Source organism: Lissotriton vulgaris, chromosome 2_1 (assembly GCF_964263255.1).
Source record: "Lissotriton vulgaris chromosome 2_1, aLisVul1.2, whole genome shotgun sequence".
Taxonomy (NCBI): Eukaryota; Metazoa; Chordata; class Amphibia; order Caudata; family Salamandridae; genus Lissotriton; species Lissotriton vulgaris.
Window position 1 is genome coordinate 1,014,461,317 of NC_141687.1, and position 24,070 is coordinate 1,014,485,386.

The 24,070-nt window shown below is 41.7% G+C and overlaps 1 protein-coding gene across 1 annotated transcript in view; it reads left to right on the forward strand.

Moving 5' to 3' along the window:
• Window positions 1-24,070, forward strand: part of KCNH7 (potassium voltage-gated channel subfamily H member 7) — a 960,210-nt gene that overhangs the window by 846,529 nt on the left and 89,611 nt on the right. Inside the window, exons 5-8 of the mRNA XM_086954212.1 lie at window positions 5,433-5,861; window positions 12,197-12,217; window positions 12,665-12,688; window positions 22,355-22,569. Of these exons, the coding sequence (XP_086810338.1) occupies window positions 5,433-5,861; window positions 12,197-12,217; window positions 12,665-12,688; window positions 22,355-22,569 (689 nt within the window). The remainder of the gene's footprint in view (window positions 1-5,432; window positions 5,862-12,196; window positions 12,218-12,664; window positions 12,689-22,354; window positions 22,570-24,070) is intronic.

Here is a 24,070-nt window from a genome sequence, read left to right on the forward strand (position 1 = left end):
ACTTTCTGAAAGTGGCATTTTCATAATTGCAATTTAAAATCCGACTTCACCATAAGTTAGTATTTGAAATTGTGATTCCAGAGACCCGAAACATTAACTGGCTACCTATTCTCATTTGAAAGATGTACTTTTTAAAAGAAATACATTAACTCCAATATTATTCTATGGGAGGGTAGGACTTGCATTAGTGAAAAATTAATGTAAGAGTTTTTTACTACTAGGACATGTAAAACTTGCAGGTACATCCTGCTCGAAGGGTGACATATCTGTATAAAAAAGGAATGTTTACTTTGCCAGGTTGAACTGCCAGTTTAATACCTGCACACACAGGCTGCACTGGCAGGTCTGTGACAAGTTTCAAGGGCTACTTAACCACTTCCGTGCTTGTGACGGAACCACTCCGTCACGAGCCACAGACGCGCTGTGCTGGTGACGGAGTGGTTCCATCACGGCGCGGCCGCCCCGCCCACGCTACAGGAATTCTGCGCTGCAGTTTTATTGAGCGGGCGGGCCATGACGGAACCACTCCGTCACAAGCACAGACGCCCGTGGCTCGTGACGGGGTGGTTCTGTCACGAGCACAGTGGCGCCGCGCGGCCCACCCTCCCCCCCAGCGCCGCGGCAGAATTACAGCCGCGGCTGGGGGTTAAGAGGGTGGCACAATCAGTACTGCAGTCCTACTTTTAGTGTTTAATTTACAGGACCTGGGAACATATAGTACCCCTTTGCTATGGATGTATATGTAAATTAAATATGCCAGTTGGGTATAAGCCAATTGTATCATGTTTTAAGGAGAGAGCACAAGCATTTTAGCACTTGTTAGCAGTGGTAAAGTACACAAGTATAATGCCAGCAAAAAAGAACTCAGCAAAATTGGAGGAGTGAAGGCAAAAAAATCTGGGGATGATCCTGCAGGAAGGGCTAAGTCCAAAATGCATGCACTGTGCAGACCGCAACTCTGTTTGCCCTGTGCATCGAACTGCATCATCTTATGACCCTTGGTTTATGTTTAAATTTGCAGTTTATCTATACTACTATTATAAAGCAAGAACTTTGAACCTTTGAGGCGGGTAAACTCGGGAAGCACAGCGCCAATCCGCACACCCGATACATCATTGTAATCGTCAGGGTGTGCATATGGACTTAGGCTATATAAACTATAAAATATGCGTTATTTAAAAAATGTACCTTAAAAAAAAAGTAGTCCCTTCAAAGTAGCGCCGGCCGCGACCTGCGTGCTGACGTCAGGAGCGCGGGGAGGAGCGGTATCCCGGAGCGTGAGGACATGGCGCGGGGGGCGAGCGGTGACCAGCGGCGGACAGGCAGGGAGGACCGGCGGACAGGCGGGAGAAGCGGTGACGAGCGGCAAGGAGCGGCGGAGCGGTGAACTGAGGAGCGCGGGGGAGGAGTGGCGGCTGAGGTAAGGCTCTGGGAGACCCACGGACAATGTCGGGGCAGGCGGGGGTCGGGGCAGGCGGGGTTCGGGGCAGGCGGGGGTCGGGGCAGGCAGGGGACGGGGCAGGCGGGGGACGGGGCGGACAGGGGCCCGGGCTGCTTGACAATGTTGGGGCGGGCTGGGTCGGGGCGGGCGGGGTCCCGCGCTGCTGGCCAATGTCAGGGCGGGCGGGGGTTGGGGAAGCCTGATTACTTCCGGACAAGGTCGGGACGGGCTGCTAGTTAAAATATTAATTATAGACAGGGAACTGTATGGTGTATGTGTGCACATGTGGAGTGGAGAGCTGTGCCCTTGTTCTGTGTTTGCATTACACTATTAACAAGCATATACTCAACTCTGAAAGTATCTGAACTAGTGCATGAGATTCAGACAACTCAAATCTGAAACAAGGATCAGTAGTTGTCACTCCCTGTTTGTTGCATGTGGTCCTGCTCTGATCAACCTCATATGTTCAATATTCAGCTCTCCTGGCCATATCATGATGCTATGAAGTGCAGAGTCTAGACCCTGAATGGGCCCATGCATTTATTTTTCTGATATTCCACTGTTTATATATTGCATACATTATCTCTAAAAAATTTAGATTTAATGTATGAGCTGCAGATAGCATAGCTTCAAAAACATGGTGAGGCAAACACTGTTCTTTGTTCCTGAGCGTTGCTGTCTGCAGCTAAAGCATTAACTCAGAGATTCCCAAAGGAATGTTTGCCTAGCAAACAGCAGAATTTCTGGGAAAACAAAATGCATGGACTTGTTTTATGTCTCCACTCCACAATAAGTAAAACCCTGCTGTCATGACCATTTATATTGCAGTAACCATGTGAGGATTTGGTGTATTATATGATATTTCTGTGGGACCTTATCATGGAATGCACTCACAAAAACTGTGTTGGTCCAGTCAAGCTTGTTTATAACCCCTTTGCTCAACCCTGGGTAGTTGTGGCTTCGAGCAGCAATGCCTTGACAAAGGAACTTAGTGTAAAGCATTTATCAGCCCCAAACAATGGAATAAGAACATCACACAACAACAATTTATCAAAATAAAGCATATTTTTCTAATGTATTTTAATGTCCTTGATCATCAAAATCCACAGGGGGCATCTTGAGATATGAATTTGTAAAGCTTTTTATGACTTGTAATTCAACCACAAACATGCATTGGTGTGCGAAAAGTTTGTAAACTTTTGAAAAGTTTGAAATTGTTTTCTCAGCAACTCTGGTCCAGGTTGGGTGACCAAATCTGACAGGGCGGAGGACTAGGAGGCCAGTGAATTTACTTTGGGCAGTTACCTGGTCACCAGAACCTTTTCCAGTCCAGTTCCAGCCTTTAGGTTATTCCCACCCTAGACAGCAATGTACTGGTCCTGATGCTGGGATGCAGGAGGAAAAGATGCTCAAAGATGCTCCTTGTGCTGTGCCGTCAAGTGCTTGTTCCACAAGTGAAGTGGTCCAATTTTGGCCACAGAACTCAGGATCCCACTACGTCCTCCTTGCTACAATAAAAGACCAGCTGTGGCTGGGCTACAGATCTCTACACAACACTCAGAACGAACACCCTTGGTGGATAGTGTCACTCTTGGTTGGCAAATCTGGTTTCTGGCAGCACTCCTGGGTCCAGTGGACTCAGGTGCAATGTTTGGCTGTTGTGGATTGGTCACTTTGGGCGGTCAGCGGCAGGTAACAGCAAAAGCTCTACAATGGCTACCAACTTGCCAGTTTGGGCTTCTTTAGCTTTTTTTGTCACTGGTGTTGGTTCCAGGGATCAGTTAACTGATCCTTAGAGTCACTGCTTCAATCTCGGGTCAGGAATCAACTTTTCCCCAAGCCAGGAGCCACAGGCACAATACAAACTTTGCTAGCCGAAAGTGCAGCAAGTGCAGTCCTACAAACAATATAGCCTCCCTTTGTGCAGCTTCAAAGCTACTAGCAGTCCTTCTTTGGTCCTCTGTCCAAATCCAATGTGCACTGAGAACCAGGGTACCAGGGGTGACGGTTTTATCCCAGGGAAGTGCATAAAGGGCAATGGGGTCACTAGCCAATGGGCTAGCAGGTTCCCTCCTCTTGGTTGACAATGCTCTGGTGATGTGTGGAATTTGAAAATCCCAGTAATATTCTTGCCACTCTCAAGATGTCGGGACCTTCTCTCAACTGTGAGAAGCTCAGTAGCCCTCCCTAGAGATGTGGCTACATAAGGGTTACAGGCCCATGTGAAAACTGGTTTGGGGACGGATTTTCCCTCTCTGTCCCTGTCTCCCACTGCTGGCATGAACAAAAGGCAGCCTGCTTCGGGAGGCCCAGCAAAGGCTAGGGTCTGGTTAGCAGTTCTCAGTGCACACTCGGAGTCAAAAAACCAGCAGCTAGTATTCCAAATGGGGCCAAAGAGCAGAGGAGGGGGGCTTGCAAAAAAAGCCTGTTTCCTTACACATGTGATTACCACTACTTTCCAGGCATCCTGCTGAGAATGTAAGTACATTTCCAAAGAACATAAATCTACCTTCAGCTATATTAGTTCATGCGCAAGTGCAGGTTTAAGAGTTTTAATTCGGACAAGGGCACCTGGAAGAAGGTATTCAGTACTAAACCAGAAAAAAGAAAGTCACACCAACTCAGAGCTAAATCTTTGTGAATTGGAACCATGGAGCTTAGTGTTAAGTGTACATCCTGTAAGTAGCGTCATATGTAAAAAAAATGGGTCTTCGGCGGAATGCAGTGTCTGTGCGCAGCGTTGATGATATAGTAACTGAAAGAATGAAAGAATAAGTGGAACTAATGATAAAACATACTATTTGATTTCAAAAACACCTGGGAGTATTTAAAGTCCATGTCGCTGTACCACAGCAGACATGATGTAAGATAGTGACGTGAATTCGCTACTGGGAGCTTTTACACTGCCTTACATTCAACAAACGTGTTTGAGGGCTTTCTCTTAGGCTTTCTCTACCAACTCTCCAATCAGTTGCTGAAAGACCATGACCCATTGCTTATCACAGACGATAATTCTGGGAACAGGTGTCTCTCTCTTGCGCTTGCATTAATAAGTACCACTTGTGAAAAAAATACCCAAATGTCTAAAAATGCTTGGGATGGACATTTTGAAAAATGGGATTACTTACATATTACGAATTGCTTTTCGTTCGGGGTTTTCACTTGGATTTTGCTGGGTAGCAATACCTTCGTCTGTATTGTTGCCCAGAAACTCTGTGGATTCCTTCGTGTAACTCCTGTCATTTAAATAATCTAACAAAGGATTTCTGAAACGTATTCCTATCTTTAAGTTTTGCTAGATCTGTTCTGTTTTTGAAAAAGTATCAATGACAGTTTATTACCACGCTACAGACTGGGGTTTTCAGTCAAATATTGTTTTTATAACTTGCTATTCCCATCATTTAGGTCAAAGAATTTTGTTTTAATAATTTCCTGTGGTGGTTAAAAGGAACGCAAAGTTTCTTTAAAAGCTCTCAATATTTTGGTTAGAGAATTTAACTGTTCTTGTTACAGAAACATTCACCCAAAAGTCATAACATTGAATGGAAATTTATAACAAAATATTACGCCTACGAAAAACGTGAGGTGTTAGCTTTCAGATTTAGGCCCTGATTCTGAGTTTGCCGGATATTTCCAATCCCTCAGCAAACGGGAGAAAGGGCAAACACCGTAATTCTACCAGTTTCAACCTGATAGATTTCAGCAGGTCAAAGAAGCAGACATTTAAAATCGGAAATTCTCAGAAAAATGGCAAAACATGATTTTAATGCCAGTGTTGCATTTGATGTCCATTGCCAAATTGAAACTCGGTTTACAATGTCTAACAAGCTTTACCAGGTGATTTAAATGTAACTCACCCTTATTCCGACCGTTGTATACTCCTGGCCTCAGTGAATAGTGGTGTTTTTGATACATGTGATAATCGCTATTGTTTGTCATCTATTCAGACAGAATGGCTGAATCTAACCTTAAAATGCCCTTCTCTTCACAGGCACGTTTTTTGGCTTCAAGCTGCCTGCAATAAGACTGTTGACCTACAGGAAGCAATCCTTACCCCAGGAGGACCCCGACGCCGTGGTGATCCACTCCTCAAAGCACAGCCAGGATTCAGTTGCCCTGAAGCCCTTCAAATCCCCTATAAAGGAAAGTGGTAGCCCTTCGGAAGCAGAGGACACAAAGGCCCTGATTGAGCCTGGCCGATGTAACCCTGTGGTTCATATATCGGGACCTTTGGACCATTCCTCGCCCAAAAGGCAATGGGACCAGCTTTACCCTGACAGGCTTCAAACAGGTCCACACTTGACCCATTCCAAGTCTAAGGAAAGCATCTGTAGCATAAGGAGAGCGTCATCAGTGCACGACATAGAAGGGTTTAGCATCCATCCGAACAACATATTCAGAGACCGCCATGCAAGCGAAGGTACGGCCCAAACTGATTATGCTCCATTATTGGCTTCAAATTAGCAGTGTTCAAAAACAATTGAAACCTTAACATTTAGGACTAAACAATGCATACATGTGTCCGAAAGTTCTGATTAAATGGTAGGATTGTACTGCTTATCAGATAATTCGATAGATCGAAATATGTGTTTTGTAGAAATACGAAAGAAAGGGCTCCATTGTATTAAAATGAAACAACCTGGATTCTAAACATTTCATTCACTTGTATCATCTTTCCTGTTTTTTCTCAAAACGAAATAGATTTTTCAAAGTTAATTGTGAATGCTGGGGTGAAAATAGGACAGAATTGGCAATTGATTCTGAGAAGACCTAAGAACCTTTTAACATTTAGCTTCCAGGTTCAAAAGCTACCCCAGGTCCTAAGTGATGCAACGTTATCACCTTCTGATTGATTGTGTTGTGACTTGACTGTATGCTTAATTAAATTGTTTCCTCTAGAGCTGCTCTAATCGGTAGATGAGCACTTCAAAGTAATAAACAATGGGACCGATTGACAAAAGTATGTTTGAGTATGGAAACTAGTACTACAGGAGTACTCTTGTACATGCTCTTACATTTCTTAGTAAATTGGCATCAACATGTTTAACTCTCTATTAGTAAAAGTGCACAGACATCAAAGTCCTTTTTATTTGTATTAAGTGTACATGAATAGTCCCAGAAAATGTACATTTGATTTCTATTTTTAATGTTTTGGAGCAAAATTACAAAGGCATCAAAAAGAATGTAAAAAAAAAGTACTGTTTTACATTTTACTCCAAAATGCTTCTGTGCATTGGCCCCAGTATAATTCTGGGCAAATGGACAAGTAACACGTGTGACGCTCTTGTCCATTCATCATTATTTGCTGTGGGCAAACCATAGTAAAATAGTATATGGTCAATCTTAAATTTAAATCTGTTTTCTCACACTGATACTCAGAATGCCAGCCCCCTCCCCTCCTCCACTATCCAGAGTGGTTCATTTTCTGAGTGCCCACTCCCCAATATACAGTGCAAATTTTACTCTGCCGGCCACTTTTTACCACCCAACCTGCTTCAATTTCCCCATGCCACTCCTCCTTTCTTTCTCCTTCGCAATATCAGTTTTTACCATTGGTAGTCCTTTTATCCTCTTCAAAAGGATGAAATGTTGAGCAAACTTTTCTTTTTAGAGTTGACTCGTGCTTGCCTCTCGAAACCCTTGCAGTCTTTGCACTTTTACTAATAAGGAGTTGTACGTTTCAGTGCTAATTCACAAAAGTGTGTAACAGTACATGAAATGTACTCCTTCAGTATTACTTTCTGTACTCATAATTGCTTTTGTGAATCAGCCACTATGCTTTTTAAGTGTTATGTAAGCCTTAACGTCGAATTGAGGAGAATGGTATACTCCATACACCAAATACAGATGCTCCATGAAGACGTAACTAATGATAATAGAATTCCCATCAAATATTTGGCTGAGATTTAAAAAAATATTTCTCCCACCAAGCAATGTTTGAAAGCAGTCATGATGAGTGTGCATGAGTGTACACATGACCTTGCATTTTCATGGTTTTATGCACTTTGTTATTATAGTTAGCAATAAAAACCAGGGCTTCAATACATCAGGCAACCATAATAAATGGAAACATCCTCAAAATATGAAAAGGAATGGTGGTGCCAAATGCATTTGGCAGTTGTAGAGAATGATCAAGAATCCAAAGAACAAGCTTTGGCAAAGATGGAAAATCTTGACTGCACCAAACTTGTGAATATTGTCTTAAATCTGCAAGTTGGTGAAGTTTCATTTTATATCTTGACAACATTAGAAAAATGTCTGCTTCCCTGGATAAAACCAATTGCGAAATTTACTTTTTGGGTTAGGAATTATAGCCCCAATCAAATTCTGGAAAAATCTCATAAAAACTATTTTGATGGTAATTTGGAATACAGGCTACGTTTTGCAAAGGTGACGCACTAAGTAACTTTTTGAAATTGCAGAGTTGTCATCTTCTGAAACTTTTCGAGTAAAAGTATCACAATGCTCCAAGTGAGAAACATACAGTTCTCCCCCAGTGGCTTAAAGCTTCAAGGAGAAGACACACTGCTGGCAGGGCTCATCTCAGGAAGTTGTGGACTCCCAGAGGATTACTTCTCTTATTAAAGAGTGTATGTACTGCAGCCTCTCTCAGAAATGAGGAAAAACACATTATTTTTAATCTCGGCATAACAATGCTGTAGAAAAGATGAATTTGTGGTGGAGATGGCTTTTCCTAAGGGGAGGAGGTTGGCATAAGCATTAGCCCTATCTCTTTATTCTTGTATATTTATCGTATTCCCGCTCCTTCACCCCGTACAAAGAAAGGAGAAACATTTCAGGCTTGATGTATTAAAAGTTTTTCTGCACGTAGTCAGCACTGTGCAATAGAGAAACTTAAAGCTTATTAAAATCCAGAGATGCAGTTCATTGCGAGTCTGAATTCACATATCGACTAACTCTGCATACTCAGGGCACGGTTCACAAAGGTAAACTGCGATGAAAGTCTAACTTTACGACTTTCGGCAATCACAAAGGGTATTTATGAGCAGTAAAGTGAGAGTTTTGTCTCTGTTGAACTCAAGTTTTGGTCTTAAGTTTAACTGAGACCAAAACTAAGACAAAAGTCTAACATTAATATTCGTAAATGACCTTTGTGAATACTGAAAGTCATAAAGTTAGGCTTTCATCTCAGTTTACCTTTGTGAATCAGGCTCATTGTGAGGCAGATTTACTAATAGTTTACATGTTGCAGCAAGGCAACTTGGTGCATTGCATTGCATGAAAGGGAGAGAGCAAAAATGCACCTTGTTTATTGATATATAGCGCACTTTTGCTCTCTCCTAGCGCTGGTGCAGTGTGTGCTGCCTAGCACCAACACAGACACCCTTGACCCATGGTTCAAGGGTTCCTGTGTTACACGTGGGATTGTTTTTAAGAAAGAAGGAATACCTTACTGAACACAAACAATCCAAAGAGGTGATTTCCTCTTTCTATGCGTGATGCAAATTGTATCACACATAGAAAGAGGAAGTAAGAAGGAGCAATAAAGACTTTTCTTCTCATTACGCCTGATTGAAGGAGGTGTAGGCTTTTGTCTTTGCGTGGCCATTTAAGGGCTTGCATGGCCTTGCGACGACTTGCTTTGCTTAACCAAATTTATTAAGAATGTTCAATTAGTTAAAATCATTAAATACAATACAACCTCCTCTGTCCTGCTCTTTCTCCCGTCAATTTAATCTCAAAAGGCCTCCATGCATAGTGTTTATGTGTTAGGAGGATTAGTCTTGGTTGATATCTGTTTGCGCATTTTTCTTATAGCACCCAATTCTCCTTAGAATCCGTGAAAGGATGGTCACCCAAAACAGGGGTTTTTATTGAACATTTCCCTTAATGCACCCAACCTACCATCTCTTAATATGATCACAATAATACAAAATAAATCCCAAATCTTATATATTAAAAGACATCAAGCCCTATTCAAAAACAGTTCGGCGTTTCCCTTAAAAAAGAAGAAAATCTAACAAGACTTTTGATTAATATTTCACAGTTCGCTTTATTTCATATACTGATCCCCAGTCAGAAAGTACTTAATTTTCTAAGATAAGGGCCAGGGTCTAGGTTTAGCTTAATTAATTCCTTTCTCTTCTTCCTTTGACTCTGTAGAGGCAACTTGAGTTACTTGGCTATATTTACTGCCTGTTGCGGTTCTGCTTTAATAAATCTTTGAAAACGACATGAGAGCTGACACAATTCCCCTTTTAGACAGCAGAGAATTGCATCCATGCATGATTTAATATACAGAGTATGGTACATTGATTGTAGCCAAAACTGTTTCAGTGTTTTAAGCCTTTTGCAAACTTTTTCTTTCATGAGAGCTACTTCTGCTCATGGAAAATCATTGTGAGCTATTAACAAATTGTACAATAGGGACCTTATTCACTAACAACCGAACTAGTGACCACCCAAACATTTCAGGCAGTGATATCAGCATCTGTGTAAATACAAATGTCTCCACATGACTAATGAAATAACAGCTAAAGCAGCATGTGCCCTCTGGCACAGTGTTCATCACCACAGCAATGAGTCCCCTCAACTCAGCTTAAAGTACCATTCAACTTTGAAAATGTTTTGGAAATGCAAGCATTTTGTCATAATCAGCATTTCAGTTAAAAAAAAACAAATTTTTCTATCAAATACTTTCCCATATAGGGCAAACAAACTCAATTATCAAATTTTATTGTCTGAAAGAAACATATTTTTTTCCTTCGAAGAACAGCTTTGATTTTTAGTAAATCGCAGTCGCCAAAACAACACCTTGTACTCACATGTACAAATGGTTATCATGGGCAGAATGTCCTTCAAATATCCCGGTTTTGCGATTCCCTGCCATGGATGCTTACCATAATGCAAAGGATGCCTATAATATGACAATAATGCTCACCATTTTATCAGATTCACTGCAGTGCCAAGGCTGAAGACCATAATGGGCAGGATACTCACAATACATCAATCGTGCCTGTAATTATTTATGTCACAGGCAGCCCAAATTGGACCAATCATACTGACAGTGTCAATGATGGCTGCCAGTATGCACATCTATGCAAAGGTGCAGATTTACAAGTCCCTTGTGCTACCAGTACTTCACTTTTTGTGTCGCACTGGCAGCGCATTTCTCTGCCCCATATTTAGAAGGACAGGAAAAGCCACCCTGCGTGGCTTTTCCTGTCCTTGTGTATACGGCCCCTTTACATGCAGTAATCTGCATGAAAGGGGCGTTCCGTGGGTGTTACTGTGGGTGTTCCCACGCAGCACCCATGGAACCAGACACATTTCCAGATTTACGAGGAATCGTAAACCTGGAAATGCTTTAGTATGCTATGCCGCCCCTCTAGGGGTGGCATAGCCAGGCACAATGAGGAGAAATGTTTTCTTTCTCCTCTTTTATTCCTCTTTCAATGCGTGCTGCATTCTACAACATTCATTGAAAGAGGGAAATGCCTGTAGTCATAGTTTTCGTGCAGGACGCTGCCCCTTCCTGCACAAAAACAATCTCACCATGACGCAGGCATCCTTGCATCATAGTGCAAGGGTGCCTGCCCTGGTCCATGGCAGCTATTTGAGCGCCAACGCAGGGGACAGGAATGCGACATATCCTTGTAAATATGTCGCATTCCTGTGCTCTGAAAGTGCCGCAGGGTGGCTCAGCCAAAGGGCTTGCGGTTCCGCACTGCAGCACTTTCTTGTGAATCTGCCCCCATGAATGCCCAGAATATGTCAAGATTGACAATTATTATGCCAGGTCCAGTATCATGCCAGAAATTATGGGCATCAACATATAGTTTTGGTGGTCCTTTACACGAGACATATCTTCCATGGAATAAGACAAAGCCAAACACATATAGCTCCCCAGGGCATCTAAAATTAAAAATACCCTCTTGATTTGGTCGGGGGCCATATCATGATGGGCCAAATGGCTGGTGTTTTTGCGTGGGGAGTGTCTAAATGTCAAACAAATGACTTCTCCGAGTTACAGAACAAATCGGAAGCAGAGAGAAGCAATTCCTGATCATTGTTTCTGACTTGTTCTGTTTAAGGTTCATGCATTATCTCAGAGAAATTCCGAGTTATGTGGTTGAACTTTAGACACCTCTCAAGGAAAAAAAATCAGGCGCTCATCTCATCATGATACACTCCTGATCTTTAACATATGAGATCAAACTCACTATGTGCTCGTCAGAAAAATATGAAAACAATTTAAATTCTGTCTGTGTTCTGACTGTTGTTAACTTTTAATGGCAGTATTGCCATTTAACACATTGCTCTGGAAAAAGGAACAATTTGAAACTGACACATTTTACTGGCTATGCTGACTCATTACTATTGTAATAAATGTTCATGCATACATCTCATGGGAAAGCCTTCAACGCTAGATCTTACCTCTATTCCTTTAGAGAACTTTCCAAATGGTCCTGTTTATGCCATTTAAAGAGGCTCCATTTCCCTGCATCCTCACAAGCCACATTAAGTGCTTAAAAGCAGTTTATATGCTCCTAACCGTAAAAGCTTCATGCACTAGGGTGAAACAAAATACACTGTTAAATACCTGCATATATGACGTCTTTACCGTAACGAAAGAATGCCTATTTGAGAATTGATTTGAATGCTGAAATATAATTTCTAGCAAAATACTGAATCAAGTGTCAATGGTGTATGGTATGTTCTGTTTATGTGATGTAGTGTTTAGCATTTTCTTTCTATCTTTCTTTTTTTGGCTCTTTTTCTGCTGAAAATCAGACAATGGTCGCAATTTCAAAGGTAACGTACTCACATAATGCATCATTTGACGCTTTTGGGGCCACTCTGACTGGCATGTTAGCTTGCCTGCTGCATGAATTTCAGAATGCCGTGTGTTCATGATGACCTTTTAATGGCCAGGCGCAAAAAATCACCCACTTTTTTTTGTTTGATTGATTGCGTAAATGCTGTTAAGTACCAACTTCATTGGATGAATGCCACTAAAGGAAGCAAAAAAATGATTATCACACAATCCAGTCTATGGAATCTGATTCCAATTTGAAGGTCAATGGACTTTTACTCTTATGGAAAAGTCTCTCCTACTGGAAAAAGTTGGAGAAAACACTTATTTGTATTAGACTTGATACTGTTAACCATTTAAGGTGCCATACAGCAAAGATTCATTCACCCCTAGAGCCAGTTGGCAGATTTTCTTCATTTATTCCTCTTTTGTCTCCTTAAAAATAGTTTCACGATCCTGGATGGCAGGGGGTATGGTTTACATTTTCTTTAGTACTAAAATGTGCATGCATGACTCATACTGTACTTTCTTGTTTAATCTTACATATGTTTTGAAAACGTGCTTTAGTATCCACGTGACATCATGTATGTTAACTCCATGTACTGCAGCAGGAGACAGGGAGCCGCATATGGCATACATTTTGAACCAATGACAGTTCTCGTTTAGGTGAAATATGAGATGCAGCACCAGTATTTTTCATATGTCCTGCAAAAGGTTCATTGCCACTTTAATATTAAATGTGGATTGGTCTAAATGCATTTCTACATGTATTGTTAGCCTTTGAATTTATGAATTCATGTTAATAACAAATTAATTAGATTGTTACAGGAGATGCTGGGATCTGCTGCCCAAACTTTTGTAATTATGTGCATGTTGAATATTCTTATTAAGGAAAGAAATGTAGCTGCTAGCATTGCATGCAGTGCATGGAATATTAGAATGTGCACGTTATGACCATTAGATAAACAACATTACTCTTCACCGGTCGCTCATTGCATTTACTTATTTTGTAAATCAGTGCAGTTCTGATGATTTTGTTCTCTTTTTCTTTTAGTACAATGTTTTAGAAAAGTATTTATTGAAAAATGAATGTGCCATTTTTCTCATGTAAATACGTACAATTCAAAACGAAGATCAGACTCGAGGCCTAGACAGTACGTAATAAGAATTTCTGCAAAACATACCCCCGTAAATATGACTGTAATATGATTATTTGGGACACCTTTCAAGGATTTTCCTTTAAGCGGAACGAAAGAAAGCATTCACATCTCAGACATCACAGCCAGAGGCTCTTCTATCTAACAGCCAACAATTTACCTCTCTGACCTTCAGGTTTGTTCCTTATGTGATGTGACATATAGCCACATTTGTATATTCCTTACCAGAGTCCTCTTGGACGTCCTAGTAACATGCTATACTGTTAGTCTTGCTTCCTCTTCAGACTCCCCCAGAGTGTGCAGAGAAATGTCAGGGATTAATTGAATCAGTCTTCGACCAATCATAGAATATTTGCTCTTAAAGACTATCATTGACCACCAACAAAGAAAGTAAGTGTACTCAGTCTTTTAAGCCTTTTACCGGCAAGACTTAAAAAATCATGAAGGGTATACTCTGCTTGGTAACACTTTCCCTATGAGTGACCAGTTCATTTTGATGTGTCCAGCCTTATCGGTTCATGGAGGGGGGCTGTGCCCGCCTTCCCCTTAATTAATAGGCAGGCTCCAGGAGATGGAGGTCCCGTGTGCCGCAATCAGCTCAGGGAGGGGTTCTACATGCTCCCATCCCCTTCATTAAATTACTCGGCCCTGGGGTATGGGGTCCTCGTGCCTTTAAAGGCTTGGGGAGGGGGTCCACTGCCACCCTTTTTAAAAAGTTGTGCCTGGAGGATGGGTTCCCGGGGTCCAAACTGGCTGAGGGAGATGAATCCCACTCACAAACACCCTCCCCAAATATTATACAAAAAATATGGGCCTCCATTTTCTTTTCTTCTTCTGCTATCCCACAGGAGTCCCACAGGATCGCTCCAAAAATGACAGATTTGTTTTATATTTTGGGTTCAGGGGGCGGACTAGCAGGCCTAGCACAAGGAAGTGAGGCCCCAGCAGGATAGATTGCAAACAAAGTAAAATGAGAGAAGCTAACTAATTAATATGTGGCCTTAGGCAGAGCTACTTGCCTACTGTAGTCTGACCATTTTTAAACTATTATGTCAAATCTCTTAAATAAGAACATTGATAGTATTGCTGGCCAAATGGAAAGGAAATAGTGACCCAGTAAAACTTTCTTATTCAAAACCTTTGATTGGTCAATTAATATGTATCCAAACTTAAATCATACTGATTCTCAGCACATAGTTGTTATAACTCAACATTTGCAACAATTAGGTGAATAGGCTGTCCACAAATGATGGATGATGTACCCTCCTTTGGGCATATAAAGAAACCATCTAAGGGATCCAACACGAATACATTATAGACCAACTGTTGTCAAATTAACTAAGTCCATCATTAGGTGTATGGTCTAATTACTGATGGGTTCTCTTCTTTTCTTTGGGATGCAAAGTGTTGGTCCTTGATGATGAAAAGTCGACGCATTTCAGCCTCTAAATTAGGACAATGCAGGACCATAATCCTCCAATAACAAAACGCAACAGAAGTGAGTTGTTTTTATGATAAGCAAGTTTGCAAAAGTTCTTTGGGCTCCGAAGGTGTGCATCCCTCGGGGGAGCCAGTAATGACTGAATGACCTAGCCGCGGTTGTTCAAAAAAGGCTAGCGGTTTATTTCGGAAAACAGGCTGGTCGCGTCCGCAATCTGGAACCGTTCCGCAGTGCCTCGATGTAAGTTGGCTCACTGTAATTCTTATGTTGGTGACTCCCCCTAGGATCGCACGCCTTCAGAGCTCGAAGTGATTTTGCAAACTTACTCATTGGAAAAGCCAGCCCTGACATTGAATGGCTCCTTCTTTTAGGCAGATGTGCCAGAGTAGATGAGGTAAAATCCCATCACTCAATACAAAACAAATAGCAGAGGAGGGCTGGCCCATTAATCCCTGCTGTATATTGTGGTGGGTGGAAGCAAAATGCAAATGAAAGCAGAACAGACCAAAGTAAGAAGAGGGCTGACCCAAATTCCCTTAATGTACGCATATTTTTTACTTTTTTTATTACATGATACTGGTGAGACTGCTAAAGCTCTAGGATAGACCTAAATATTGTGGTTGTGTCTGCTCATCCATATCAATGTATTAATGGTGCTAAAACTCATAAAGTGAGCCTCTTAGTATTCATAAAATATTTGTATGTATGTATTAGATTTATAGAGGTTCAAACCTAGTAACTAAACTCTATGGAAAAATGGAGATACAAGACAGTTGGCCATAACAAGAAGTATACATAGGAATAAGGAATTTTAGGGGGGTTAGATAGGAGTGTAGAGTGGAAGTCCGTTAAAATATATTTGAGTGTGTATTTATTGATTATTATAGTAACTGTAGCATAGTCAACCCTTATTCAAATTCCAAAAGGAAATTCCTCATGTCCATTTTCATGGCATTTCCTTTACATTCAGGGATCTAAAGACCTCATCCAAAACAATTAAATAAATAAAACAATTGGAATATAGACTGAACAGTATATCTGCAGGATAAAAAAGGAAAAAAGGGGCAAAAGCTGGAATAGAGAAATGAAGCAAAGAGAAATGAGTAAAGGGGATCAGGAGCAAAAATATGAAAAGATAAGCACAAATAGGAGGAGAAGAGCGAGAGAGCACAGAGAAAGAGTGACGGGGGTCAGCAGCAGGAATGCCGAGCTGGGTCCAAAAGGGCCTTGACTGTTCAGAGGACAAGTCTAGGTAAGTGGGGGGCCGGGCCCAGGCACCTTCTCCCACCGCCCCTACACCCTTCCCACCTCCCAAGGCCTATTTACTGGCAGCTCTAGCACAGCTGTGCCCAAGTCAAGCGCATTTGCACCCATTAGCACCTGGACTGCAGCCAGCAGCATGAACCTTGGCCCATCAACCCCCCCAGAGATACACCTCTGCCGCACTCTGCACCATCAACACCAGGCGGCGCCACAAACATTGCCACCTTGCCACCTCACTTACCATGGTAGGATCTTTAACCTGCAGCACCTACCATTTCACCTGCTGCTCTTACACCACCAATCTCCCCTCAGACCTCTCCTAGCACTACACCTGTAACACAACAGAGGTCTCTCACCAAACACTCCACCGAGGTCAAGGACCTCATCAGACCGGTTGTCCTTTTCCTCATAAAGACCTTGCTTGACCCATCATCAGCCCCTAAACTTGTAACTGCCATCCTGAAGGGAAACAAAATCACCCACACTGACTGCATCAACAGACCAGGAGGAGGGTTCGCCATCATCCACAGAGACTCCATCCAAGGCACCGACCTCACAGACAGCACAACCTCGGCCATTAAACACATGAACTTCAAACTTCAGACTGATGAAAGAACAACTATCAAGGGAACCCTCATTTACTGCCCACCTAGACCAAGAACCAGTTTCCCAGACCTCATCGCTGACTTCATCGCCCGCTCGCCATTGACTCCAATGAGTAAATAACCCTTGGCGATCTGAATTTCAATGAGACAACCTCATGGACCCCAACTCCTCAGACCTCCACAACTGCCTGAACAACATCAGACTTCCCCAACTCATCCACAATCCCACACATGCTGCAGGTTACACACACTCGACCCCATCTTTACCTCTAGCGACAGAATCACATACAGTTACACCACCCAGCTCACCTGGATGGACCACTTCACAGTACACTTCAGCATCACCACTTCACAGGCCCCCCCACCAAGGAAGGCCCAGTAAATGAAGCCACAACTGGAGCAATGTCAGAGAAGCAGCCTGCATCAATGCATTCTCATCCGACAAGCAGGATCCCACCAGCAGTCTAGATCTCAGTGTCAGAAACGTCAACACCTGTATCACTCACTTCATAAATTCCCTTGCAGTGATCAAACACATCAGACACAGAAGAACCATTAATCAAGCCAGCTAGTATACTAAGGATACCAGGGACTCAAAATGCCAGTGCAAACAGCTAGAGAGGAGATGGAGAACCAGCAAAATGCCACAGATAGAACAACTTACAAAACCACACTCAACCATTACCACCACCAACTGTGGTAAAGAAGGGAAAGAGCCCTTCACAACAAGAATCAAAACCAGTACCAACAACAACAGGGAACTCTTTGTGATAATCAAGGACTTACCCAACCCCCAGCTGCAGCAAACAATGTCACCCTTCCCAAGAACTCTGTGACAGGCTCACTGACTTCTTTCACGATGAGATAGCCACATTCTACAGCTTCAACTTTCAGCCCAAACTGTCCGAATTCAACAACTACCCCACTACCATCACCAGCATGAAAGTCATCCAGCTAACCAACTTGAGCAATCTCACACACCAGGATACAACCTCCATCATGAAGGCAGGACACTCAGCGGCCTCCACCGACCCATAGCCCCACCACATCTTCAACCCAGATGGTCCCAAAATCAGCCGTGAGATCATGACCATTATCAATGCCTCCAGAGAAACCCTCCTTTCCAGGGAATTGGAAACCCACACAGGTCAGCACCGGCCTAAAGAAACTATCAGGCGACCCTTGCAAACTCAAAAACTACCATCCCATCTCCCTACTACCATTCCTAGCCAAAGTCATTGGGTAAGCTATCACCAGCAACCCAGCAAACACCTGGAACACTATCAACTCCAGAACAGCTTGCAAATTGGGTTCTGCAGTGACCACAGCACCAAAAGAACACTCATCACACCCATGGCCAACATCCGCGCCATATCCGCTCTTATCCTCCTTGACCTCTCCACTGCATTCAACACCGTCTCACACCATACTCCATCACATCAAAATCCGGGAGCCAGAACTCATGTGGATCTTCACAGGAAGAACCCGATGCGTACGCATCCCACCCTTCACTTCCAAGCCTAAGGAAATTATCTGTGGAGTCTTATAAGGCTTGTACCTAAGCCCCACCCTCAACACTTACATGGCAATGGTGACCAACATCATCGGATCCCACAGATTCAACTTAATCTCTTTTGCCGACAACATGTAACTCATCCTCTCCCTCTCAGAAGACTCCACCAACACCAGGAACAACTTACACAATTGGAATACCAGTGTTGCAGACTGAATGAAGAAAAACTGCTGGAGGCTCATCACCGACAAGATGGAGGTGCTGATCTTTGGAAACAGAAGCACCCCCTGGGACTCCTTTTAGTGTCCCTCAGAGATTGACCCCGCCTGAACATACCAGAAACCTCGGAATCATCCTCAGTTGCAATCTTACCATGGCCGAACAAGTCCACACCGTCACATCCTCCTGCTTCTTCACCCTGCACATGCTACACAAGATCTTCAATTGGCTCATTCAGTGCTGTTAGACTCATTCTGGACCTCCCCTGACACACCCATGTCACCTAAGGCAGCTGCACTGGCTCATGTTTCTTTTATTTTGCCAATTAAGGCTCCTCACCCATGCATTCAAGGCTCTGCACATTTCTGGACTCTCCTACCTCAACATCTGCCTCTATTTACATCAGCTCACCAGACACCTCCCCTTTGCCTCTCTCTCTCACCCAAGTACCCCGCACATGCAGAAGCAGAGCCAGAGTCTTATCCTCCTCCCACCTTTTGAAAGTCCTGAAATGTCCTCCTTCTCCACATCAGGGCCTCCATGTTGCTGCAGGAATAAAGAAAGAAGCTGAAGACCTGGCTCTTCGTCTAGCGCTCTAGTCCCTCTAAAGACCACTGCTACACTCATCTTTCACCTGCCTAGCACCTGAATACCCGTGTGGATAATTTGCCGTGCTCTACAAAACCACTAACATAACATTGATGGGGTGGGAGCAAGACAAACATTTTTTTTTTTTTAAATCATTTTTATTGAAATATATGAAACAAACACATAAAGAAACAAATGACAGGGAAAATAATTACAACAATATAGCAAATTATAAGACAGCATCTAAATATCCATATAAGAAAGTTGTTACAATGATGATAAAGTTAACAATAATGACCATAATAATGACCATGATAACAAATAAAATAATAATAATAATAATAACAATAATAACAGTTGTAATAATAAATGCTCAAGTTCCAAGAAGGGCATTCATGACAGATCTTACTCTTAATAGTATACAGTTGACCAAGCAAAAACATATTTCACATAAGGGTTGACAATGGTACGTTACAATAGAAGAGTACAGAAGGCTTTAAAATCTGAGGCAAAAATTAAGGTGTTCACGGGGGTCATAAAATGAATTGGAGGCGTCAAGGGATTTCCACAGTTTTTGTGGGATTTACACCAGGGGGAGGTATGGAGGGATTCGTTATCTGCTCCTCTTAGGGAGGAAAGCCATTCCTGCCACGCTCTAAAAGATACTTCACTAGAGTTTTTCCATTTACTCAGGATAACTTTACATGCTAAAGTGAGCATAAGGTCTAATAAGTAGCGATCCTGCAAGTCTTTGATCCTTTGATCCTAGGATCCAATATTCCTAGTAGAATATAGGAAAAGTCCCTTTTTTCAGAAAGTATTAGAAACAGAATTCCATAAATAGACCATTGAATGCGCAGTAGCAGATTATCTTGAGAACAACAAATAAGGAGAAACATCAGACCTTGCACGCTGGGAGTCTCTTAAGTGCTCAGTCAGAGGAGAAATCATTAAAATCAGAACAGCGATGAATAGGGAGTCCAATCGCAGCCTCGAAAAACTAGAACATGAAATTGCTGCGCTTGAAGGGAAACATATAATCTCTAGGGATACCTCAATCCTAAATGAAATAGTGAAAAAGAAATACGAATATAATGAGATAGTCAGTGATAGAGCAGGAATATGGTTAAACAAACAAAAAGGCACCAAATTATGCGAATCAAATAAGGCAAGGAAGAGCCTTGCTTCGTACTTAAAGTTTAAATTGGAGAATAACAATAACGCAATTCAGAATATAACAGATAGGGCAGGGCTAGCTCACTCCAACCCAGACAAAATTGCAGACATTTTTAAAGACTTCTTTAGCACCCTATACAGCAGGAATCAAGATCTTGATGGCACTAAGACACATGACTACCTAGACAAATGCACGCTTCCCATACTGTCAGACCAAGAACAAGTAGAGCTCAACAACCCTATCACTGCCTCTGAAATAGATATCACAATTAAGGCCCTAAAACTTGTGAAAGCCCCTGGTCCTGACGGGTTTAATGCAAAGTTTACAAATGCTTTTCATCAGTCCTAACCCTCCCTCTACTAAATTTATACCACAAATTCAGTACCTCTGGTCAAGTTAATGGGACACCTGCAGAAGCCATCATAGCAGTAATCCCCAAAGAAGGGAAAGACCCAAGACTCCCAAATAAATTACAGACCAATATCCCTAATTAACCTAAATTGCAAAATATATGCTATGATCTTCGCTAAACAACTTCACATTTTTTTATCCAAACTCCTCCACCCCTCACAAGTCGGATTCTTAAAGAACAGACTTTCTAGTGACAAGACATCCATTTTATTGTTTCTCAAGTTTGAATATGCTAAATGTAATTGATACAGCTATGGGCTCCACCAAGACTGTTTGCCATTGTTCTGATTAATGGTGTTTTTGTGGCGATCCTGGAGCATTTTGGTATTGTAAACATAACAGTTACAATGTAACAGCAATTCTGGACACAGGGCCTGATCCAACCCACAGTTGTAAAGATACTACTTGCAAAATTCATTTGTGAATTGCAAAAGATTGTATACTTACACATAAGTGTAAGTTTACCCTTTTGAATAAATGTATGTGTTTAAAAGTGCTATATGGGCAGCAAATTGCACAACTGGTAGCTATAGATATATAATGGCATGTATTACAGTTGGTCCTACCTTATACATTGCATATGTCAATGGTTAATGTTGTTGTAGATAATTTTCCTACAGGCCCGAAGAATACCTTATCACAGAACTTAGTCTATTTTGTTTCTGTGGTATTGCATTAAAATGTTAGTATCTATAACATTTATTTTACCCTTCTTGTTCCAACATGAATGCCAATTTCAAGTCAGAAAACCACAATATATTGCGTTTTTACTAAAATAAATAATTTTATATCAACGTTAAGCAATTTATCACACAATGTGCAATAAATCAACACGTTGAACAGATAGAAACATTGTGGATAACAATAAATAACTTTGGCGCATTTTGGTTTTACACTAGTCAACAGCCTTCATATCGACTCCAAACATTTTCACATTTCATTTCACACTGACTTTGAATTTAACACCATCGGTGCAGTGCAGATTTACCCTGTGTGCTGACCATCATCGATTCCCATTGTTCATGACGAGCTCAGCTCGTCATGAGTGTACAAGAGTTGTACCTCATGACGAGCTGAGCTCGTCATGAGCATCGAAGGGGTTAAAATCTTTGTTTATTAAATAAGTGTCATCATTACTATATGAATCATGGTGTACTGTCATTCCAGGATAAGCCAGAATCAACCTACGTTGTCCCATATATTCTTTAACTGATCCCAGTATCAACTACACTTAACAACAATACAAAAATTGGTTTATCTTATTCATTTCATAACGTTCCCTGCCTCACTCCGTGTGCACGTTGACTTCACATCAAAAAGAGAAGATGCTATCACTATAAAATATTTAAGAACAACAAATGTTTGTGGCATTGCTCACATATTGATGTGGACAACAGCTCATTCACAGGAAAGCGCATTTAAAGGTGTAACAACCCAGCAATGCAATAGTTTAGCAATGGTATGCTTAGCATATTAATACTTATTTGTTTATTAAAATGCAAGATTAACTTTCTAACAAAATGCATTAAAAATATGAAACGTTTTCAAGCAAAAACATTCCGGTGGAATAGGGTTGGAAATTGATTAGTTGTGCTGTGAAAGCACAGAACACGTGGATGAGAAAAAAGGCAGATTCATTCTTTCCTACCATATATTATTTAATATAGTATTCTAATGTTTAATTTTTTCACCCACTTGGATACTGGGGCTGTGTTATTCAGTTATCATAGTTTGTGTATTGTCTTTATTTTTAATTGTTTAGGGCCGTTTAATCATATCAAGTCCAGCTTACTGGGATCCACATCAGACTCAAACCTCAATAAATACAGCACCATAAACAAGATTCCCCAGCTCACTCTAAACTTTTCGGACGTTAGAAATGACAAAAAGTCTTCATCTCCACCATCTTCAGAGAAAACAATCATTGCTCCCAAGGTGAAAGACAGAACGCACAATGTTACAGAAAAAGTGACACAGGTAGGAATTTGTTCATGAAAGCTATGTTTTACAAGTTGTAACTTAGAATTATTTTATCTAATTTGCATTTAATGTGATATCCTCCTCGGTGCTCTCCTTCTCGGGTACAGCTCCAGCAAGTATCCATACATGGGCGCCTAGATGCTCCTTGGAGCGATTGTTGCGCGATATAAATGGGCAATTACATTACATTACATTACATTACAAGTATCCATGACACTCAACAGAAAGGAGATGCCATTGCCCAGCAACACCACACTATATTCATGCATAAGGTGTAGTTGTGTTGTCATCAAATGCTATGGATGTCCTGGACATTCACATTAGACACACCCATTCTTCACTGGTCATGAGTCAATAGCTTTTATGGGAGTCATAATTTTGTCATGATGTTTTTCTCTTGTTGCTGCTTTGATTGTATGCACCTTTTAGCATCTCCAAATTCTCATGTTTTGCTTGTAAATAAATAGTGATAGGTATATTTTGTGTGGCATTATTCAGTAGGATTTACACTTAATTTGGAACTTCTGGTGGAGTGTTGTGGATCTAGGTGGTTCCTGAACAATCAGAATCACTGAAGGAAAATGAACTCTAGTAGCGTTTGATACAGTACTTCATGTGCTTTTTAAATGGTTAGATGAACGTAATCTTACCAGACCCCAAGTTATTCTCTTTTTCATACTGGTTACCGCTATTTCCGAAGCACCTAACTTTTCTGCTTGTCAAATTGTGTCAGCTATCCAAGGAGATACATGACCTGTTCTTCGCCCCCCCCCCCTTCATACTCCTCCCCCTCGTTCCCATTATAAATAGACCTGTTCAGCCAAGGCAGTAATGTTTTTAGGGGATCAATAATCAATGCTTTAGTCATCAGGACCTACACAACATAGAAGATTCTAACAGTAATCCACTGGAGGTGCAGGTATTGGCCACACTTTTACTGTAACCGTAAATCTTTGGGCCTGATTTGAAGAGATGGACAAGGTTTACCCATAGAAATCCAACTTTATTTTAAGAGTAAGTCATTACCTTTTATATAGTGAATCATACCAGACCTATTCCATTTCTTTGCATTTTACGTAACAGGTGTTTCTATATCCCAATTTCATTCACTCTATTAACTGACTTTTGAATGATGAAAGACTGAGTTGGCCTTACAAAGATCCAAACAGCTGGGGCCCTGATATGTATAGGGTGCACTTTTCCTGTTTGCACCCTGGCGCACCTTGAAACAGGTGTGTCAGGTACAACAGGGAAAGAGCGCCCTATTACATCGAATGCACAGACCCCAGGGCAGCCGTGCAGTCGTGCTGCCCTGAGGGCAGTGCATTCAAGTGAAGTATCCGCTTCGCGTTTCACGGTGCAGGTGGCAACCCGCCTGCACTTTTAAAGGGGATTAGAGATTCCCTTGCAGGCGGGTGCAGTGAGTGACCATACCTGCCTGCAAGGGAATGTCTGGGGGTCCATGGGACCCCTTCCCCCCTCCAGAAGGCTGCTATCA